The following is a 20,909-nucleotide window of genomic DNA, read 5'->3' as shown; positions in this document are numbered from 1 at the left end:
TTCAGAGTGCATCTCACATACACTATGTGGCCAAAAGTATGTGGACACCCCTCCTTATTATTGAGTTCAGCACAGAGCCCTGACCTCAACCCCATCGAGCACCTTTGGGATGAACTGGAACGGAGATTGCGAGCCAGGCCTTCTCGTCCAACATCAGTGCCTGACCTCACAAATGCTCTTTTGGCTGAATGGGCACAAATTCCCACAGAAACACTCCAAAATCTTGTGGAAAGCCTTCCCAGAAGAGTGGAGGCTGTTATAGCTGTAAAGGGGGGCGGGCACCTCCATATTAATGCCCATGGTGTTGAATGGGATGTCCAGTAAGCTCGTATAGGTGTGATGGTCAGGTGTCCACACACTTTTGGCCAGATAGTGTAGCTCTCAGTTGTACATGCCATTAACCTATACAGGGTGTTTACTCAGACTTTGCTTGAGAGCGCAAAAGGGAATTGAACCCGCAGCCCCGGGGTTACAAGCCCTGCTCTGCGGTATGGCTCGACACTCTCTTACAGTGTGTACAGGACAGAGTGAGCTGCTTAAAACGGCAAAATCAGCCATCTCTCTCCCCAGCTTCTGTCTCTCTCTCTCTCTCCCTCTCTCCCTCTCTCTTCCTCTCTCTCCCCCTCTCCCTCCCTCTCTCTCTCTCTCTCTCTCCCTCTCTCTCCCTCCCTCTCCCTCCCTCTCTCTCCCTCTCTCTCTCTCTCCCTCTCTCCCTCTCTCTTCCTCTCTCTCCCCCTCTCCCTCCCTCTCTCTCTCCCTCTCTCTCCCTCTCTCTATCACAACTGAAATCAACAGAAACAGGAGTGTGTGTGAGTGGAGGCTGCCCACAGGAAGCATGCAGCAATCTCACTTCTGCCCTTTAACAAGAGCGGTATCCTGTAACAAACACACACACACACATACACACACACACACACACTCTCTCACACACACACACTCTCACCTTCACACACACACACTCACACTCTCACCTTCACACACACACACACACTCTCACCTACACACACACACACACACACACACACACTCACACACACACACTCTCTCACACACACACACACACACACACACTCACCTACACACACACACACTCACACACACACACACACACACACATACGTGCACACACACACACACACTCTCACCTACACACACACACACACACACACTCTCACACACACATACACACACTCACTCTCACACACACATACTTCTTTTCAGCATCCCTCAAGAGATCAGGCTCTGTCCAGGTATGTGTGTGTGTGAGTGTGTGTGTGTGTGTGTGTGTAGGTGAGAGTGTGTGTGTGTGTGTGCACGTATGTGTGTGTGTGTGTGTGTGTGTGAGTTTGTGTGTGTGTGTGTGAATGCCCCCCACCCCTGTCCCCACTACTGTCAGACTAGCAGGATCATCTTCCATTTTCCAGTGCAGACTGCAGACCCAGCCACCTGCACACACGCTGGCTGTGTGACCTCTGACCCCCCTGTGACAGGTGCTGTGGCTGCGAGCAGTCCAAGGCTGTGCGAGCAAGCTAAGCCCTAACCCCTAACCTCTAACCCCTGACCCCTATCCTCTAACCCCTGACCCCTGACCCCTGACCCCTAACCTCTAACCCCCAACCCCTAACCTCTAACCCCTGACCCCTAACCTCTAACCCCTGACCCCTAACCCCTAACCCCTATCCTCTAGCCCCTGACCCCCAACCCCTAACCCCTAACCCCTAAACCCTATCCTCTAACCCCTAACCCCTATCCTCTAACCCCTGACCCCTAACCTCTAACCCCTATCCTCTAACCCCTAACCCCTAACGTCTAAGCCCTAACCCCTATCCTCTAACCCCTGACCCCTAACCTCTAACCCCTATCCTCTAACCCCTAACCCCTAACGTCTAAGCCCTAACCCCTATCCTCTAACCCCTGACCCCTGACCCCTAACCCCTAACCCCTAACGTCTAAGCCCTAAGTGAGCACATTGCCTCTGAGTGTCAGAGTGTGTATTCTCTCTCTCTCTGAGTGTCAGAGTGTGTATTCTCTCTCTCTCTGAGTGTCAGAGTGTGTATTCTCTCTCTCTCTGAGTGTCAGAGTGTGTATTCTCTCTCTCTCTGAGTGTCAGAGTGTGTATTCTCTCTCTCTCTGAGTGTCAGAGTGTGTGTTCTCTCTCTCTCTGAGTGTCAGAGTGTGTATTCTCTCTCTCTCTGAGTGTCAGAGTGTGTATTCTCTCTCTCTCTGAGTGCCAGAGTGTGTATTCTCTCTCTCTCTGAGTGCCAGAGTGTGTATTCTCTCTCTCTCTGAGTGTCAGAGTGTGTATTCTCTCTCTCTCTGAGTGCCAGAGTGTGTATTCTCTCTCTCTCTGAGTGCCAGAGTGTGTATTCTCTCTCTCTCTGAGTGCCAGAGTGTGTATTCTCTCTCTCTCTGAGTGTCAGAGTGTGTATTCTCTCTCTCTCTGAGTGCCAGAGTGTGTATTCTCTCTCTCTCTGAGTGTCAGAGTGTGTATTCTCTCTCTCTCTGAGTGCCAGAGTGTGTATTCTCTCTCTCTCTGAGTGTCAGAGTGTGTATTCTCTCTCTCTCTGAGTGTCAGAGTGTGTATTCTCTCTCTCTCTGAGTGTCAGAGTGTGTATTCTCTCTCTCTCTGAGTGCCAGAGTGTGTATTCTCTCTCTCTCTGAGTGCCAGAGTGTGTATTCTCTCTCTCTCTGAGTGTCAGAGTGTGTATTCTCTCTCTCTCTGAGTGTCAGAGTGTGTATTCTCTCTCTCTCTGAGTGTCAGAGTGTGTATTCTCTCTCTCTCTGAGTGTCAGAGTGTGTATTCTCTCTCTCTCTCTGAGTGTCAGAGTGTGTATTCTCTCTCTCTCTGAGTGTCAGAGTGTGTATTCTCTCTCTCTCTCTGAGTGTCAGAGTGTGTATTCTCTCTCTCTGTGTTCTCTCTCTGGGAGTGCAGAGAGAGTCTGCCAAAGGCCACGGAGCTGGAACTGCTCCTCTGCCCTCAAGAACCTGCTGTTGCTGGTGTCAGTGTCAGTGGTATAGGGGTGGTGTTGGTGGTGTCAGTGGTATAGGGGTGGTGTTGGTGGTGTCAGTGGTATAGGAGTGGTGTCAGTGTCAGTGGTATAGGGGTGGTGTCAGTGTCAGTGGTATAGGGGTGGTGTTGCTGGTGTCAGTGTCAGTGGTATAGGGGTGGTGTTTGTGGTGTCAGTGGTATAGGGGTGGTGTCAGTGGTATAGGGGTGGTGTCAGTGTCAGTGGTATAGGGGTGGTGTTGGTGGTGTCAGTGGTATAGGGGTGGTGTTGGTGGTGTCAGTGGTATAGGGGTGGTGTTGGTGGTGTCAGTGGTATAGGGGTGGTGTCAGTGTCAGTGGTATAGGGGTGGTGTTGGTGGTGTCAGTGGTATAGGGGTGGTGTTTGTGGTGTCAGTGGTATAGGGGTGGTGTCAGTGTCAGTGGTATAGGGGTGGTGTTGGTGGTGTCAGTGGTATAGGGGTGGTGTTGGTGGTGTCAGTGGTATAGGGGTGGTGTCAGTGTCAGTGGTATAGGGGTGGTGTTGGTGGTGTCAGTGGTATAGGGGTGATGTCAGTGTCAGTGGTATAGGGGTGGTGTCAGTGTCAGTGGTATAGGGGTGGTGTTGGTGGTGTCAGTGGTATAGGGGTAGTGTTGGTGGTGTCAGTGGTATAGGGGTGGTGTTGGTGGTGTCAGTGGTATAGGGGTGGTGTCAGTGTCAGTGGTATAGGGGTGGTGTTGGTGGTGTCAGTGGTATAGGGGTAGTGTTGGTGGTGTCAGTGGTATAGGGGTGGTGTTGGTGGTGTCAGTGGTATAGGGGTGGTGTTGGTGGTGTCAGTGGTATAGGGGTGGTGTTGGTGGTGTCAGTGGTATAGGGGTGGTGTTGGTGGTGTCAGTGGTATAGGGGTGGTGTCAGTGTCAGTGGTATAGGGGTGGTGTCAGTGTCAGTGGTATAGGGGTGGTGTTGGTGGTGTCAGTGGTATAGGGGTGGTGTCAGTGTCAGTGGTATAGGGGTGGTGTCAGTGTCAGTGGTATAGGGGTGGTGTTGGTGGTGTCAGTGGTATAGGGGTGGTGTCAGTGTCAGTGGTATAGGGGTGGTGTTGGTGGTGTCAGTGGTATAGGGGTGGTGTTGGTGGTGTCAGTGGTATAGGGGTGGTGTTGGTGGTGTCAGTGGTATAGGAGTGGTGTCAGTGTCAGTGGTATAGGAGTGGTGTCAGTGTCAGTGGTATAGGGGTGGTGTCAGTGTCAGTGGTATAGGGGTGGTGTTGCTGGTGTCAGTGTCAGTGGTATAGGGGTGGTGTTTGTGGTGTCAGTGGTATAGGGGTGGTGTCAGTGGTATAGGGGTGGTGTTGGTGGTGTCAGTGGTATAGGGGTGGTGTTGGTGGTGTCAGTGGTATAGGGGTGGTGTTGGTGGTGTCAGTGGTATAGGGGTGGTGTCAGTGTCAGTGGTATAGGGGTGGTGTTGGTGGTGTCAGTGGTATAGGGGTGGTGTTGGTGGTGTCAGTGGTATAGGGGTGGTGTCAGTGTCAGTGGTATAGGGGTGGTGTTGGTGGTGTCAGTGGTATAGGGGTGGTGTCAGTGTCAGTGGTATAGGGGTGGTGTCAGTGTCAGTGGTATAGGGGTGGTGTTGGTGGTGTCAGTGGTATAGGGGTGGTGTTGGTGGTGTCAGTGGTATAGGGGTGGTGTCAGTGTCAGTGGTATAGGGGTGGTGTCAGTGGTATAGGGGTGGTGTTGGTGGTGTCAGTGGTATAGGGGTGGTGTTGGTGGTGTCAGTGGTATAGGGGTGGTGTTGGTGGTGTCAGTGGTATAGGGGTGGTGTCAGTGTCAGTGGTATAGGGGTGGTGTCAGTGTCAGTGGTATAGGGGTGGTGTTGGTGGTGTCAGTGGTATAGGGGTAGTGTTGGTGGTGTCAGTGGTATAGGGGTGGTGTTGGTGGTGTCAGTGGTATAGGGGTGGTGTCAGTGTCAGTGGTATAGGGGTGGTGTTGGTGGTGTCAGTGGTATAGGGGTAGTGTTGGTGGTGTCAGTGGTATAGGGGTGGTGTTGGTGGTGTCAGTGGTATAGGGGTGGTGTTGGTGGTGTCAGTGGTATAGGGGTGGTGTTGGTGGTGTCAGTGGTATAGGGGTGGTGTCAGTGTCAGTGGTATAGGGGTGGTGTTGGTGGTGTCAGTGGTATAGGGGTAGTGTTGGTGGTGTCAGTGGTATAGGGGTGGTGTTGGTGGTGTCAGTGGTATAGGGGTGGTGTTGGTGGTGTCAGTGGTATAGGGGTGGTGTCAGTGTCAGTGGTATAGGGGTGGTGTTGGTGGTGTCAGTGGTATAGGGGTGGTGTTGGTGGTGTCAGTGGTATAGGGGTGGTGTTGGTGGTGTCAGTGGTATAGGGGTGGTGTTGCTGGTGTCAGTGTCAGTGGTATAGGGGTGGTGTCAGTGTCAGTGGTATAGGGGTGGTGTTGCTGGTGTCAGTGTCAGTGGTATAGGGGTGGTGTTTGTGGTGTCAGTGGTATAGGGGTGGTGTCAGTGGTATAGGGGTGGTGTTGGTGGTGTCAGTGGTATAGGGGTGGTGTTGGTGGTGTCAGTGGTATAGGGGTGGTGTCAGTGTCAGTGGTATAGGGGTGTGTTGGTGGTGTCAGTGGTATAGGGGTGGTGTTGGTGGTGTCAGTGGTATAGGGGTAGTGTTGGTGGTGTCAGTGGTATAGGGGTGGTGTTGGTGGTGTCAGTGGTATAGGGGTGGTGTCAGTGTCAGTGGTATAGGGGTGGTGTCAGTGTCAGTGGTATAGGGGTGGTGTCAGTGGTATAGGGGTGGTGTTGGTGGTGTCAGTGGTATAGGGGTGGTGTTGGTGGTGTCAGTGGTATAGGGGTAGTGTTGGTGGTGTCAGTGGTATAGGGGTGGTGTTGGTGGTGTCAGTGGTATAGGGGTGGTGTCAGTGTCAGTGGTATAGGGGTGGTGTTGGTGGTGTCAGTGGTATAGGGGTGGTGTTGGTGGTGTCAGTGGTATAGGGGTGGTGTTGGTGGTGTCAGTGGTATAGGGGTAGTGTTGGTGGTGTCAGTGGTATAGGGGTAGTGTTGGTGGTGTCAGTGGTATAGGGGTGGTGTCAGTGTCAGTGGTATAGGGGTGGTGTTGGTGGTGTCAGTGGTATAGGGGTGGTGTTGGTGGTGTCAGTGGTATAGGGGTGGTGTCAGTGTCAGTGGTATAGGGGTGGTGTTGGTGGTGTCAGTGGTATAGGGGTGGTGTTGGTGGTGTCAGTGGTATAGGGGTGGTGTCAGTGTCAGTGGTATAGGGGTGGTGTTGGTGGTGTCAGTGGTATAGGGGTGGTGTTGGTGGTGTCAGTGGTATAGGGGTGGTGTTGGTGGTGTCAGTGGTATAGGGGTGGTGTCAGTGTCAGTGGGATAGGGATGGTGTTGGTGGTGTCAGTGGTATAGGGGTGGTGTTGGTGGTGTCAGTGGTATAGGGGTGGTGTCAGTGTCAGTGGTATAGGGGTGGTGTTGGTGGTGTCAGTGGTATAGGGGTGGTGTTGGTGGTGTCAGTGGTATAGGGGTGGTGTTGGTGGTGTCAGTGGTATAGGGGTGGTGTTGGTGGTGTCAGTGGTATAGGGGTGGTGTCAGTGTCAGTGGTATAGGGATGGTGTTGGTGGTGTCAGTGGTATAGGGGTGGTGTTGGTGGTGTCAGTGGTATAGGGGTGGTGTCAGTGTCAGTGGTATAGGGGTGGTGTTGGTGGTGTCAGTGGTATAGGGGTGGTGTCAGTGTCAGTGGTATAGGGGTGGTGTTGGTGGTGTCAGTGGTATAGGGGTGGTGTCAGTGTCAGTGGTATAGGGGTGGTGTTGGTGGTGTCAGTGGTATAGGGGTGGTGTCAGTGTCAGTGGTATAGGGGTGGTGTTGGTGGTGTCAGTGGTATAGGGGTGGTGTTGGTGGTGTCAGTGGTATAGGGGTGGTGTCAGTGTCAGTGGTATAGGGGTGGTGTTGGTGGTGTTAGTGGTATAGGGGTAGTGTTGGTGGTGTCAGTGGTATAGGGGTGTGTTGGTGGTGTCAGTGGTATAGGGGTGGTGTTGGTGGTGTCAGTGGTATAGGGGTGGTGTCAGTGTCAGTGGTATAGGGGTGGTGTCATTGTCAGTGGTATAGGGGTGGTGTTGGTGGTGTCAGTGGTATAGGGGTGGTGTCAGTGTCAGTGGTATAGGGGTGGTGTTGGTGGTGTCAGTGGTATAGGAGTGGTGTCAGTGTCAGTGGTATAGGGGTGGTGTCAGTGGTATAGGGGTGGTGTCAGTGTCAGTGGTATAGGGGTGGTGTTGGTGGTGTCAGTGGTATAGGGGTGGTGTTGGTGGTGTCAGTGGTATAGGGGTGGTGTCAGTGTCAGTGGTATAGGGGTGGTGTCAGTGTCAGTGGTATAGGGGTGGTGTTGGTGGTGTCAGTGGTATAGGGGTGGTGTCAGTGTCAGTGGTATAGGGGTGGTGTCAGTGTCAGTGGTATAGGGGTGGTGTTGGTGGTGTCAGTGGTATAGGGGTGGTGTCAGTGTCAGTGGTATAGGGGTGGTGTTGGTGGTGTCAGTGGTATAGGGGTGGTGTCAGTGTCAGTGGTATAGGGGTGTGTTGGTGGTGTCAGTGGTATAGGGGTGGTGTTGCTGGTGTCAGTGTCAGTGGTATAGGGGTGGTGTTTGTGGTGTCAGTGGTATAGGGGTGGTGTCAGTGTCAGTGGTATAGGGGTGGTGTTGGTGGTGTCAGTGGTATAGGGGTGGTGTTGGTGGTGTCAGTGGTATAGGGGTGGTGTCAGTGTCAGTGGTATAGGGGTGGTGTTGGTGGTGTCAGTGGTATAGGGGTGGTGTTGGTGGTGTCAGTGGTATAGGGGTGGTGTCAGTGTCAGTGGTATAGGGGTGGTGTTGGTGGTGTCAGTGGTATAGGGGTGGTGTCAGTGTCAGTGGTATAGGGGTGGTGTTGGTGGTGTCAGTGGTATAGGGGTGGTGTTGGTGGTGTCAGTGGTATAGGGGTGGTGTCAGTGTCAGTGGTATAGGGGTGGTGTTGGTGGTGTCAGTGGTATAGGGGTGGTGTCAGTGTCAGTGGTATAGGGGTGGTGTCAGTGTCAGTGGTATAGGGGTGGTGTTGGTGGTGTCAGTGGTATAGGGGTAGTGTTGGTGGTGTCAGTGGTATAGGGGTGGTGTTGGTGGTGTCAGTGGTATAGGGGTGGTGTCAGTGTCAGTGGTATAGGGGTGGTGTTGGTGGTGTCAGTGGTATAGGGGTGGTGTTGGTGGTGTCAGTGGTATAGGGGTGGTGTTGGTGGTGTCAGTGGTATAGGGGTGGTGTTGGTGGTGTCAGTGGTATAGGGGTGGTGTTGGTGGTGTCAGTGGTATAGGGGTGGTGTCAGTGTCAGTGGTATAGGGGTGGTGTTGGTGGTGTCAGTGGTATAGGGGTAGTGTTGGTGGTGTCAGTGGTATAGGGGTGGTGTTGGTGGTGTCAGTGGTATAGGGGTGGTGTTGGTGGTGTCAGTGGTATAGGGGTGGTGTCAGTGTCAGTGGTATAGGGGTGGTGTTGGTGGTGTCAGTGGTATAGGGGTGGTGTTGGTGGTGTCAGTGGTATAGGGGTGGTGTTGGTGGTGTCAGTGGTATAGGGGTGGTGTTGCTGGTGTCAGTGGTATAGGGGTGGTGTTGGTGGTGTCAGTGGTATAGGGGTGGTGTCAGTGTCAGTGGTATAGGGGTGGTGTTGGTGGTGTCAGTGGTATAGGGGTGGTGTTGGTGGTGTCAGTGGTATAGGGGTGGTGTCAGTGTCAGTGGTATAGGGGTGGTGTTGGTGGTGTCAGTGGTATAGGGGTGGTGTTGGTGGTGTCAGTGGTATAGGGGTGGTGTTGGTGGTGTCAGTGGTATAGGGGTGGTGTCAGTGTCAGTGGTATAGGGGTGGTGTTGCTGGTGTCAGTGTCAGTGGTATAGGGGTGGTGTTTGTGGTGTCAGTGGTATAGGGGTGGTGTCAGTGGTATAGGGGTGGTGTTGGTGGTGTCAGTGGTATAGGGGTGGTGTTGGTGGTGTCAGTGGTATAGGGGTGGTGTCAGTGTCAGTGGTATAGGGGTGGTGTTGGTGGTGTCAGTGGTATAGGGGTGGTGTTGGTGGTGTCAGTGGTATAGGGGTGGTGTTGGTGGTGTCAGTGGTATAGGGGTAGTGTTGGTGGTGTCAGTGGTATAGGGGTAGTGTTGGTGGTGTCAGTGGTATAGGGGTGGTGTTGGTGGTGTCAGTGGTATAGGGGTGGTGTTGGTGGTGTCAGTGGTATAGGGGTGGTGTTGGTGGTGTCAGTGGTATAGGGGTGGTGTTGGTGGTGTCAGTGGTATAGGGGTGGTGTCAGTGTCAGTGGTATAGGGGTGGTGTTGGTGGTGTCAGTGGTATAGGGGTGGTGTTGGTGGTGTCAGTGGTATAGGGGTGGTGTCAGTGTCAGTGGTATAGGGGTGGTGTTGGTGGTGTCAGTGGTATAGGGGTGGTGTTGGTGGTGTCAGTGGTATAGGGGTGGTGTTGGTGGTGTCAGTGGTATAGGGGTGGTGTCAGTGTCAGTGGTATAGGGGTGGTGTTGGTGGTGTCAGTGGTATAGGGGTGGTGTTGGTGGTGTCAGTGGTATAGGGGTGGTGTTGGTGGTGTCAGTGGTATAGGGGTGGTGTCAGTGTCAGTGGTATAGGGATGGTGTTGGTGGTGTCAGTGGTATAGGGGTGGTGTTGGTGGTGTCAGTGGTATAGGGGTGGTGTCAGTGTCAGTGGTATAGGGGTGGTGTTGGTGGTGTCAGTGGTATAGGGGTGGTGTTGGTGGTGTCAGTGGTATAGGGGTGGTGTTGGTGGTGTCAGTGGTATAGGGGTGGTGTCAGTGTCAGTGGTATAGGGGTGGTGTCAGTGTCAGTGGTATAGGGATGGTGTTGGTGGTGTCAGTGGTATAGGGGTGGTGTTGGTGGTGTCAGTGGTATAGGGGTGGTGTCAGTGTCAGTGGTATAGGGGTGGTGTTGGTGGGGTCAGTGGTATAGGGGTGGTGTCAGTGTCAGTGGTATAGGGGTGGTGTTGGTGGTGTCAGTGGTATAGGGGTGGTGTCAGTGTCAGTGGTATAGGGGTGGTGTCAGTGTCAGTGGTATAGGGGTGGTGTTGGTGGTGTCAGTGGTATAGGGGTGATGTCAGTGTCAGTGGTATAGGGGTGGTGTTGGTGGTGTCAGTGGTATAGGGGTGGTGTCAGTGTCAGTGGTATAGGGGTGGTGTTGGTGGTGTCAGTGGTATAGGGGTGGTGTTGGTGGTGTCAGTGGTATAGGGGTGGTGTCAGTGTCAGTGGTATAGGGGTGGTGTTGGTGGTGTTAGTGGTATAGGGGTAGTGTTGGTGGTGTCAGTGGTATAGGGGTGTGTTGGTGGTGTCAGTGGTATAGGGGTGGTGTTGGTGGTGTCAGTGGTATAGGGGTGGTGTCAGTGTCAGTGGTATAGGGGTTTTGTCAGTGTCAGTGGTATAGGGGTGGTGTTGGTGGTGTCAGTGGTATAGGGGTGGTGTCAGTGTCAGTGGTATAGGGGTGGTGTTGGTGGTGTCAGTGGTATAGGAGTGGTGTCAGTGTCAGTGGTATAGGGGTGGTGTCAGTGGTATAGGGGTGGTGTCAGTGTCAGTGGTATAGGGGTGGTGTTGGTGGTGTCAGTGGTATAGGGGTGGTGTTGGTGGTGTCAGTGGTATAGGGGTGGTGTCAGTGTCAGTGGTATAGGGGTGGTGTCAGTGTCAGTGGTATAGGGGTGGTGTTGGTGGTGTCAGTGGTATAGGGGTGGTGTTGGTGGTGTCAGTGGTATAGGGGTGGTGTCAGTGTCAGTGGTATAGGGGTGGTGTTGGTGGTGTCAGTGGTATAGGGGTGGTGTCAGTGTCAGTGGTATAGGGGTGGTGTTGGTGGTGTCAGTGGTATAGGAGTGGTGTCAGTGTCAGTGGTATAGGGGTGGTGTCAGTGTCAGTGGTATAGGGGTGGTGTTGGTGGTGTCAGTGGTATAGGGGTGGTGTCAGTGTCAGTGGTATAGGGGTGGTGTTGGTGGTGTCAGTGGTATAGGGGTAGTGTTGGTGGTGTCAGTGGTATAGGGGTGTGTTGGTGGTGTCAGTGGTATAGGGGTGGTGTTGGTGGTGTCAGTGGTATAGGGGTGGTGTTGGTGGTGTCAGTGGTATAGGGTTGGTGTCAGTGTCAGTGGTATAGGGGTGGTGTCAGTGTCAGTGGTATAGGGGTGGTGTTGGTGGTGTCAGTGGTATAGGGGTGGTGTCAGTGTCAGTGGTATAGGAGTGGTGTTGGTGGTGTCAGTGGTATAGGAGTGGTGTCAGTGTCAGTGGTATAGGGGTGGTGTCAGTGTCAGTGGTATAGGGGTGGTGTCAGTGGTATAGGGGTGGTGTTGGTGGTGTCAGTGGTATAGGGGTGGTGTCAGTGTCAGTGGTATAGGGGTGGTGTTGGTGGTGTCAGTGGTATAGTGGTAGTGTCAGTGTCAGTGGTATAGGGGTGGTGTCAGTGTCAGTGGTATAGGGGTGGTGTCAGTGTCAGTGGTATAGGGGTGGTGTTGGTGGTGTCAGTGGTATAGGAGTGGTGTCAGTGTCAGTGGTATAGGGGTGGTGTCAGTGTCAGTGGTATAGGGGTGGTGTTGGTGGTGTCAGTGGTATAGGAGTGGTGTCAGTGTCAGTGGTATAGGGGTGGTGTCAGTGTCAGTGGTATAGGGGTGGTGTTTTGTGTAATTAAAGCTCTTTCTCGTTCTCGAGCGGAGCTTCCTTTGGAGAGTGTATCCGGCAGCTCCCTGTCCGTGGTGTAGGGTGCGGGCGTGGCTGCGGGCGTGGCTGCGGGCGTGGCTGCGGGCGTGGCTCTCAGCGGCTCCTTCCCTCTCAGGTTTCAGAGAGACCCCACCTGGTCACACACTGCAGACCGCTACCTGCTGAGACTCCACACACTCTCCTCTGTGCCCTCACACAGGCGCGCGCAGCCTGCATCCCGTCTGTCCTGCGTAAATGAGTGTGTGTGTCGCAGTATCGCTGCTGGCCGTGATGCTAACAGGAGGCCGTGTGTTGGGCTGCAGTCTGTCTCACACACTCAGTCAAGCCCACAGTGCACACAGAAAGCATACACACAGTGTCAGTGTAGGAAAGCTCGGGGACTCCAGTGCTATAGGGGGTTCACCGGGAGTATCTGACAGACACAACCAAACGATTCAGACTCAGTGCTGTAGTGTTCACCGGGAGAATCTGACAGACACAACCAAACGATTCAGACTCAGTGCTGTAGTGTTCACCGGGAGTATCTTACAGACATTACCAAACGATTCAGACTCAGTGCTGTAGTGTTCACCGGGAGAATCTGACAGACATTACCAAACGATTCAGACTCAGTGCTGTAGTGTTCACCGGGAGAATCTGACAGACACAACCAAACGATTCAGACTCAGTGCTGTAGTGTTCGCCTGGAGTATCTTACAGACATTACCAAACGATTCAGACTCAGTGCTGTAGTGTTCGCCGGGAGTATCTGACAGACATTACCAAACGATTCAGACTCAGTGCTGTAGTGTTCGCCGGGAGTATCTTACAGACATTACCAAACGATTCAGACTCAATGTAATAGTGATTGCCTGGAGAAGTTTACAGACATTACCAAACGATTCAGCTTCAGTGCAGTAGTGTTACATATGGAGACAGAGTAGGGTACAGCCATAACCAAAACAGCTTAGGCTCAGTGATGTAGCGGTACATGCGGAGACAGTTTGTTACAGACATTACCAAACGATTCAGGACAGCATACTTGGAACCACAGCAGCATTGTCCCCTCTACATGACTTAAGAAGATTAATCATAAAATAATTAGCAATTAAAAATAAACTATAAAAATACTCTTCCAGCATACAGTGTTTACAGTGAGAACATATTAATGCTCGTCTGAGTTAAAATATTACTATACTGTTACATAAAGTTAACGATTAGTACCAATACATAATTTAATAATAGAAATAATAATATAATACTGAGCAGCAGACAGTGATACAGCAGGTAGCACACAGGAATTATCAGGACCTGTTAGCTGCTCTGGGGAAGAAAAGACCTGTTTCAGGGAGAGAAGGTGTGCACCTTACACACAGCTGTGTTTTACTGTGGGGGGGGGGGGGCGTCTCTGTGTTTTACTGTGGGGGGGGGGGGGGCGTCTCTGTGTTTTACTGTGGGGGGGGGCGTCTCTGTGTTTTACTGTGGGGGGGGGGCGTCTCTGTGTTTTACTGTGGGGGGGGGCGTCTCTGTGTTTTACTGTGGGGGGGGGGGCGTCTCTGTGTTTTACTGTGGGGGGGGGGGCGTGTCTGTGTTTTACTGTGGGGGGTGTGTCTCTGTGTTTTACTGTGGGGGGGGCGTCTCTGTGTTTTACTGTGGGGGGGGGCGTCTCTGTGTTTTACTGTGGGGGGGGCGTCTCTGTGTTTTACTGTGGGGGGGGGCGTCTCTGTGTTTTACTGTGGGGGGGGGGGGCGTCTCTGTGTTTTACTGTGGGGGGGGGGGCGTCTCTGTGTTTTACTGTGGGGGGGGGGCGTCTCTGTGTTTTACTGTGGGGGGGGCGTCTCTGTGTTTTACTGTGGGGGGGGGGGCGTCTCTGTGTTTTACTGTGGGGGGTGTGTCTCTGTGTTTTACTGTGGGGGGGGCGTCTCTGTGTTTTACTGTGGGGGGGGGCGTCTCTGTGTTTTACTGTGGGGGGTGTGTCTCTGTGTTTTACTGTGGGGGGGGGCGTCTCTGTGTTTTACTGTGGGGGGGGGGGGGCGTCTCTGTGTTTTACTGTGGGGGGGGCGTCTCTGTGTTTTACTGTGGGGGGGGCGTCTCTGTGTTTTACTGTGGGGGGGGCGTCTCTGTGTTTTACTGTGGGGGGGCGTCTCTGTGTTTTACTGTGGGGGGGGGGGGCGTCTCTGTGTTTTACTGTGGGGGGGGGGGGGGCGTCTCTGTGTTTTACTGTGGGGGGGGGGCGTCTCTGTGTTTTACTGTGGGGGGGGGCGTCTCTGTCCCAGGTGTTATAGGGAAGGGTAGAGCAAAGCGGAGTTGTAGTCTGGAGGAGGAGAGCAGCACCCCTGGGAGTCACAGTCACAGGTGAACACAGGTGGCTCCTTCTCCTGGTGGCCACTAGGGGCGCTGTAAACACCGGGCCCAATGCCTGCAGCTGGTACACTCTCCCGACTCTTCCTGGCAGCAAGGAACCTGCAACGCACAGCCCACAGCTGAACACTCAGCCCCACGGCTGAACACTCAGCCCCACGGCTGAACACTCAGCCCCACAGCTGAACACTCAGCCCCACAGCTGAACACTCAGCCCCACACTCAGCCCCACGGCTGAACACTCAGCCCCACGGCTGAACACTCAGCCCCACAGCTGAACACTCAGCCCCACGGCTGAACACTCAGCCCCACGGCTGAACACTCAGCCCCACGGCTGAACACTCAGCCCCACGGCTGAACACTCAGTCCCACAGCTGGGAGTGTTGCAGGGCAGTGTGTTAAGCTGGAGGGTTGCAGGACAGTGTGTTAAGATGAAGGTGTTGCAGGGCAGTGTGTTAAGCTGGAGGGTTGCAGGACAGTGTGTTAAGATGAAGGTGTTGCAGGGCAGTGTGTTAAGCTGGAGGGTTGCAGGACAGTGTGTTAAGATGAAGGTGTTGCAGGGCAGTGTGTTAAGCTGGAGGGTTGCAGGACAGTGTGTTAAGATGAAGGTGTTGCAGGGCAGTGTGTTAAGCTGGAGGGTTGCAGGACAGTGTGTTAAGATGAAGGTGTTGCAGGGCAGTGTGTTAAGCTGGAAGTGTTGCAGGGCAGTGTGTTAAGATGAAGGTGTTGCAGGGCAGTGTGTTAAGCTGGAAGTGTTGCAGGGCAGTGTGTTAAGCTGGAGGGTTGCAGGGCAGTGTGTTAAGCTGGGAGTGTTGCAGGGCAGTGTGTTAAGCTGGGAGTGTTGCAGGGCAGTGTGTTAAGATGAAGGTGTTGCAGGGCAGTGTGTTAAGCTGGGAGTGTTGCAGGGCAGTGTGTTAAGCTGGGAGTGTTGCAGGGCAGTGTGTTAAGATGAAGGTGTTGCAGGGCAGTGTGTTAAGCTGGGAGTGTTGCAGGGCAGTGTGTTAAGCTGGGAGTGTTGCAGGGCAGTGTGTTAAGATGAAGGTGTTGCAGGGCAGTGTGTTAAGATGAAGGTGTTGCAGGGCAGTGTGTTAAGCTGGGAGTGTTGCAGGGCAGTGTGTTAAGATGAAGGTGTTGCAGGGCAGTGTGTTAAGCTGGGAGTGTTGCAGGGCAGTGTGTTAAGCTGGGAGTGTTGCAGGGCAGTGTGTTAAGATGAAGGTGTTGCAGGGCAGTGTGTTAAGCTGGGAGTGTTGCAGGGCAGTGTGTTAAGCTGGGAGTGTTGCAGGGCAGTGTGTTAAGATGAAGGTGTTGCAGGGCAGTGTGTTAAGATGAAGGTGTTGCAGGGCAGTTCCTCACTCACCCGCTTGAGGGCGCTGTCCTGTTTCTGTCACTCCACTTCACGCACTGCAGCTCCTCAGAGGGAAGCACCATGCCGCTGTCTGTCTGATAGTCCTGCAGCAGCACAGCATTACACAGCCCATTACACTAAACCACAGCATTACACAGCCCATTACACAGCCCATTACACGAAACCACAGCATTACACAGCCCATTACACTAAACCACACCATTACACAGCCCATTACACAGCCCATTACACGAAACCACAGCATTACACAGCCCATTACACAGCCCATTACACTAAACCACACCCACACAGCCCATTACACAGCCCATTACACTAAACCACACCCACACAGCCCATTACACAGCCCATTACACTAAACCACAGCATTACACAGCCCATTACACAGCCCATTACAGGAAACCGCAGCATTACACAGCCCATTACACTAAACCGCAGCATTACACAGCCCATTACACAGCCCATTACACTAAACCACAGCATTACACAGCCCATTACACAGCCCATTACACGAAACCACAGCATTACACAGCCCATTACAGGAAACCGCAGCATTACACAGCCCATTACACTAAACCACACCCACACAGCCCATTACACAGCCCATTACACGAAACCACAGCATTACACAGCCCATTACACAGCCCATTACACGAAACCACAGCATTACACAGCCCATTACAGGAAACCACACCATTACACAGCCCATTACACTAATCCACACCATTACACAGCCCATTACACGAAACCACAGCATTACACAGCCCATTACACAGCCCATTACACTAATCCACACCATTACACAGCCCATTACACGAAACCACAGCATTACACAGCCCATTACACAGCCCATTACACGAAACCACAGCATTACACAGCCCATTACAGGAAACCACACCATTACACAGCCCATTACACTAATCCACACCATTACACAGCCCATTACACGAAACCACAGCATTACACAGCCCATTACACAGCCCATTACACTAATCCACACCATTACACAGCCCATTACACGAAACCGCAGCATTACACAGCCCATTACAGGAAACCGCAGCATTACACAGCCCATTACACTAAACCACACCATTACACAGCCCATTACACTAAACCACAGCATTACACAGCCCATTACACAAATGTCAGTGCGTCAGTGCGTCAGAGTGTCAGAGTGTCAGAGTGTCAGTGCGTCAGAGCGTCAGAGTGTCAGTGCGTCAGAGCATCAGTGCGTCAGTGCGTCAGAGTGTCAGTGCGTCAGTGTGTCAGTGTGTCAGTGCGTCAGAGTGTCAGTGCGTCAGTGCGTCAGTGCGTCAGTGCGTCAGTGCGTCAGTGCGTCAGAGCGTCAGTGCGTCAGTGCGTCAGAGCGTCAGTGCGTCAGTGCGTCAGTGCGTCAGTGCGTCAGTGCGTCAGAGCGTCAGTGCGTCAGAGCGTCAGTGTGTCAGTGCGTCAGAGTGTCAGTGTGTCAGTGCGTCAGTGCGTCAGAGCGTCAGTGCGTCAGAGCGTCAGTGCGTCAGTGCGTCAGTGCGTCAGTGCGTCAGAGCGTCAGTGCGTCAGAGTGTCAGTGCGTCAGTGCGTCAGTGCGTCAGTGCGTCAGAGCGTCAGTGCGTCAGAGCGTCAGTGCGTCAGAGCGTCAGTGCGTCAGTGCGTCAGTGCGTCAGTGCGTCAGTGCGTCAGTGTGTCAGTGTGTCAGTGTCCCTCAGTCTGACTCACTGCGGATGGAGGGAGGATCTGCATGGGCTCCTCAAACGTGCGCAGGCTGGAGGAGAGCTGGCTGCTGCAGAGAGAGAGAGAGAGAGAGAGAGAGAGAGCTTACACACGAGGAACAACACACTCACACACTCACACACACACACACACTCACACATACACACATACACTCACACTCACACACTCACACACACATACATACACACACACTCACACTCACACACACACACACACTCACACACACACACACACACTCACACACACTCACACACACACACACACACGCACACTCACACACACTCACACTCACACACACTCACACACACACTCACACACACATACACACTCACACACTCACACACACACTCACACACTCACACACACTCACACACTCACACACTCACACACTCACACTCACACACACACACACCGTATACCCATCACACACACATTCAGGAGTCTGTCAGAACTGCGTTGGATATGAATGCTAAATCAGCACATATTCTCATCTCTCAGAATCAGGATATGAAATATAACGTCCCAGGATTCAACAATTCTCCTTTTTACGTCCGTTTCCATGATTTTTCTGCAGCACATTTTTCCCTGTGAGTGCCAGTGCTGCACCTCCTGCACCTCCTGCTGCACCTCCTGCACCTCCTGCACTGCAGCTCCTGCACCTCCTGCACCTGCTGCACCTCCTGCACTGGAGCTCCTGCACCTCCTGCACTGCACCTCCTGAGCTGCCTCCCGTTCCCGAACCCTCACGCTCAACGCTTCAAAGCCGGCTCTGAAGCCAGACAACCTCGGCCGCACACCAGAGAGGCCAGAGCGCGGGCGTGTGGGGCAGGATGGGAGAGCTGTGTTAGGCAGCCAAGAAAGCATCTAAAACATAATCATCTGCATGGAGCAAAGCCAGACGACATTTCCATCGGAGTCATTTTGATTATTCACTTTATGCTGAATATTGCGATGCTGTGAAACGCCTAAAATGATAACATCATGAGGGAGAGTTCCTCACAAAATGGCCACATGTGTAACCCTAACCCTAACCCTAACCCTAACCCAACCCCAACCCTAACCCCAACCCTAACCCTAACCCTAACCCCAACCCTAACCCCAACCCTAACCCCAACCCTAACCCTAACCCCAACCCCACCCTAACCCTAACCCCAACCCTAACCCGACCCTAACCCCAACCCCAACCCTAACCCCAACCCCACCCCCAACCCCACCCTAACCCTATACCTAACCCCAACCCCAACCCCAACCCTAACCCTAACCCCAACCCTAACCCTAACCCCAACCCCAACCCCACCTCTCACTCAACACCACCTCTCACTCAACACCACCTCTCACCCCACACCATCACTCACCCCACACCCTCTGTCACCCCACACCACCTCTCTCTGAAGCTCATACCTCAGACTCCCCACGCTGTGGCGCCTGACTCCTGCAGCCTGCAGGCTGCTGAGCTCTGTGAATGTGCTGCCGTCAGAGGGCAGGAAGGTGTTCAGAGGTATGTAGTCTTTCCCATCCTGCACAGGGGCACAAACACTGTTTATTAATGAAAGATATTCTGGGTAATGTAGTCTTTCCCATCCTGCACAGGGGCACAAACACTATTTATTACTGAAGATATTCTGGGTAATGTAGTCTTTCCCATCTTGCACAGGGGCACAAACACTATTTATTACTGAAGATATCCTGGGTAATGTAGTCTTTCTCATCCTGTACAGGGGCAGAAACTGAAAAGATGTTGTAGGGATGGTAGATCTGGGTATAGCTGCATTTATGTGCATTCCTTTATGAATGATTAAGTCTCAGTGGGTTCACACAGGAGATGGAGCTGAGAGCTGGCCCTGGTTTGGACCTCACCTGCTGCACCCGCTGCTGGAGCAGGTCCCCCAGGGTCCCCACCAGCTCTGTGAAAGTGGGGCGTTCTGCAGGGTTCGTCTTCCAGCAGGACAGCATGGTGCTATAACTACAGAGAGGAACAGCAGCATTCAATCACCAAGCACTCCACCAAACACCACTACACCAACCACTCCTCCACCCAGCAGAGCTACACCGAACACCCTTCCACCCAACAGAGCTACACCGAACACCCCTCCACCCAGCAGAGCTACACCGAACACCCCTCCACCCAACAGAGCTACACCGAACACCCCTCCACCCAACAGAGCTACACCGAACACTCCTCCACCCAACAGAGCTACACCGAACACTCCTCCACCCAACAGAGCTACACCGAACACCCATCCACCCAACAGAGCTACACCAAACACCCCTCCACCCAACAGAGCTACACCGAACACCCCTCCACCCAACAGAGCTACACCACCACCCCTCCACCCAGCCCTGCTCACTCACAGGTGTTGATCTCGGGTGACAGGACTGTACTGTAGGCTTCTCTGAAACTGCAGGGGACTGAAAGCCCACACAGACACACTTCCTTTACATGACTTCATGGGAAATACGGGTGTCATTGCAAATTTATTCAGATAAGAATTAGAGAGTTACATTTTAGTCAGAGCTCAGAGGAACCTTTTTCCTTTTAAAACCCGACATATTACTTTATGAGCTGTCTACCAAAAGCTTCCTCTTTGAGCTCCTGTGGGGTGGTTGTTACAGGTGATAAACCGCAGATGAAGGTGTCTGTGTGATGTTTGTGAGACACTGGAAGAGTGCACTAGGGTGTGGCAAACCAACGGGCATGGTCACCCCTCTTTAAACAGGACCGTATATTCTGTGAACTCACATTTCCGGGGTGCTGTATTCGGGGGCGCGCATGCGTGTGCCCTCTCGCAGTCTGTGGCAGAACTCCTCGTCGATGTGTAGCCCGGGGTACGGAGACGCTCCTGTGCGGGACATCAGCATCCAGCCAATCAGAACGCAGTATATAAATAAGAGCTATTACCCCCTTTTCTGCATGAACTCCCGTGGGTGTGAAATAAAGCGCAGTGACCCAGGGTTTGGGAACACTGCAGAAACTGACGTACAGGCTGTAACTGTAGCCGACAGAGAATGCGGGTTACAGCTAACGGAGCGTGTGTAGGAGAACCTGCCAGAGGTGGGGCAGATGTGCAAGGAAACATCTGAAAAACATGCATGTGTGAGGTTGCATGGGAGAGGTGTGTTGGGTAGCATGGGAGAGGTGTGTTGGGTAGAGAGGTATGCTGGGAAGGCTGCTAATGATGGCTTGCTGGCAGAGGGCTCACCCAGGGAGAAAATCTCCCACAGCAGCACACCGAAGGACCACACGTCACTCTGCGTGGTGAACACCTTATCAAAGATGGACTCCGGAGACATCCACTTCAGGGGTAACCGAGCCTGCACACACACACGAATAACCGGTCAGTCACCTGTCATCACGGTACCTTGCTGTTTTGATTACAGATTTTTCAGAGACAGAGTATGAGTGACAGAGAGGGGCCAGAACTCACGTCTCCCTTCCTGACGTAATCGGGGTCTTTATAGACATCTCTCGCCAGGCCGAAGTCACAGATCTTCACCACGTTGTTCTCTGATAGCAGGATGTTCCTGGCGGCCAGGTCACGGTGAATACACTAAAACACACACACACCTGTTACACTGAAACACACACACACACCTGTTACACACCCACTAAACACACACTCCTGTTACACACCCATGAAACACACACACCTGTTACACTGAAACACATATATACACATACATAGTCTATATACATTTAAACATATTCTCAGACAGACACTCAAATGCATATACGTGCACACACACACACACACACACACACACTAACTCAGACACACACTCACACACTCTC

At 52.9% G+C, this 20,909-nt stretch overlaps 1 protein-coding gene across 2 annotated transcripts in view; it reads right to left on the bottom strand.

Moving 5' to 3' along the window:
- Window positions 1–13,872: 13,872 nt before the first annotated feature.
- The window catches only part of flt1 (fms related receptor tyrosine kinase 1), a 53,440-nt gene continuing 46,403 nt past the window's right edge, over window positions 13,873–20,909 (bottom strand). The window contains exons 23-30 of one of the 2 annotated variants that reach the window (XM_036520986.1): window positions 20,545–20,667; window positions 20,320–20,431; window positions 19,860–19,959; window positions 18,977–19,082; window positions 18,521–18,636; window positions 17,105–17,168; window positions 15,386–15,477; window positions 13,873–14,130 (exon numbers count right to left, since the gene is read on the bottom strand). In XM_036520986.1, coding sequence (XP_036376879.1) covers window positions 13,947–14,130; window positions 15,386–15,477; window positions 17,105–17,168; window positions 18,521–18,636; window positions 18,977–19,082; window positions 19,860–19,959; window positions 20,320–20,431; window positions 20,545–20,667 — 897 coding nt within the window. In that variant the 3' untranslated portion in view covers window positions 13,873–13,946. The remainder of the gene's footprint in view (window positions 14,131–15,385; window positions 15,478–17,104; window positions 17,169–18,520; window positions 18,637–18,976; window positions 19,083–19,859; window positions 19,960–20,319; window positions 20,432–20,544; window positions 20,668–20,909) is intronic. The other variant, XM_036520987.1, reaches the window with a different exon arrangement.

Source organism: Megalops cyprinoides, chromosome 2 (assembly GCF_013368585.1).
Source record: "Megalops cyprinoides isolate fMegCyp1 chromosome 2, fMegCyp1.pri, whole genome shotgun sequence".
NCBI classification, from domain to species: Eukaryota; Metazoa; Chordata; class Actinopteri; order Elopiformes; family Megalopidae; genus Megalops; species Megalops cyprinoides.
This window is presented reverse-complemented; position numbering and strand designations above follow the sequence as displayed.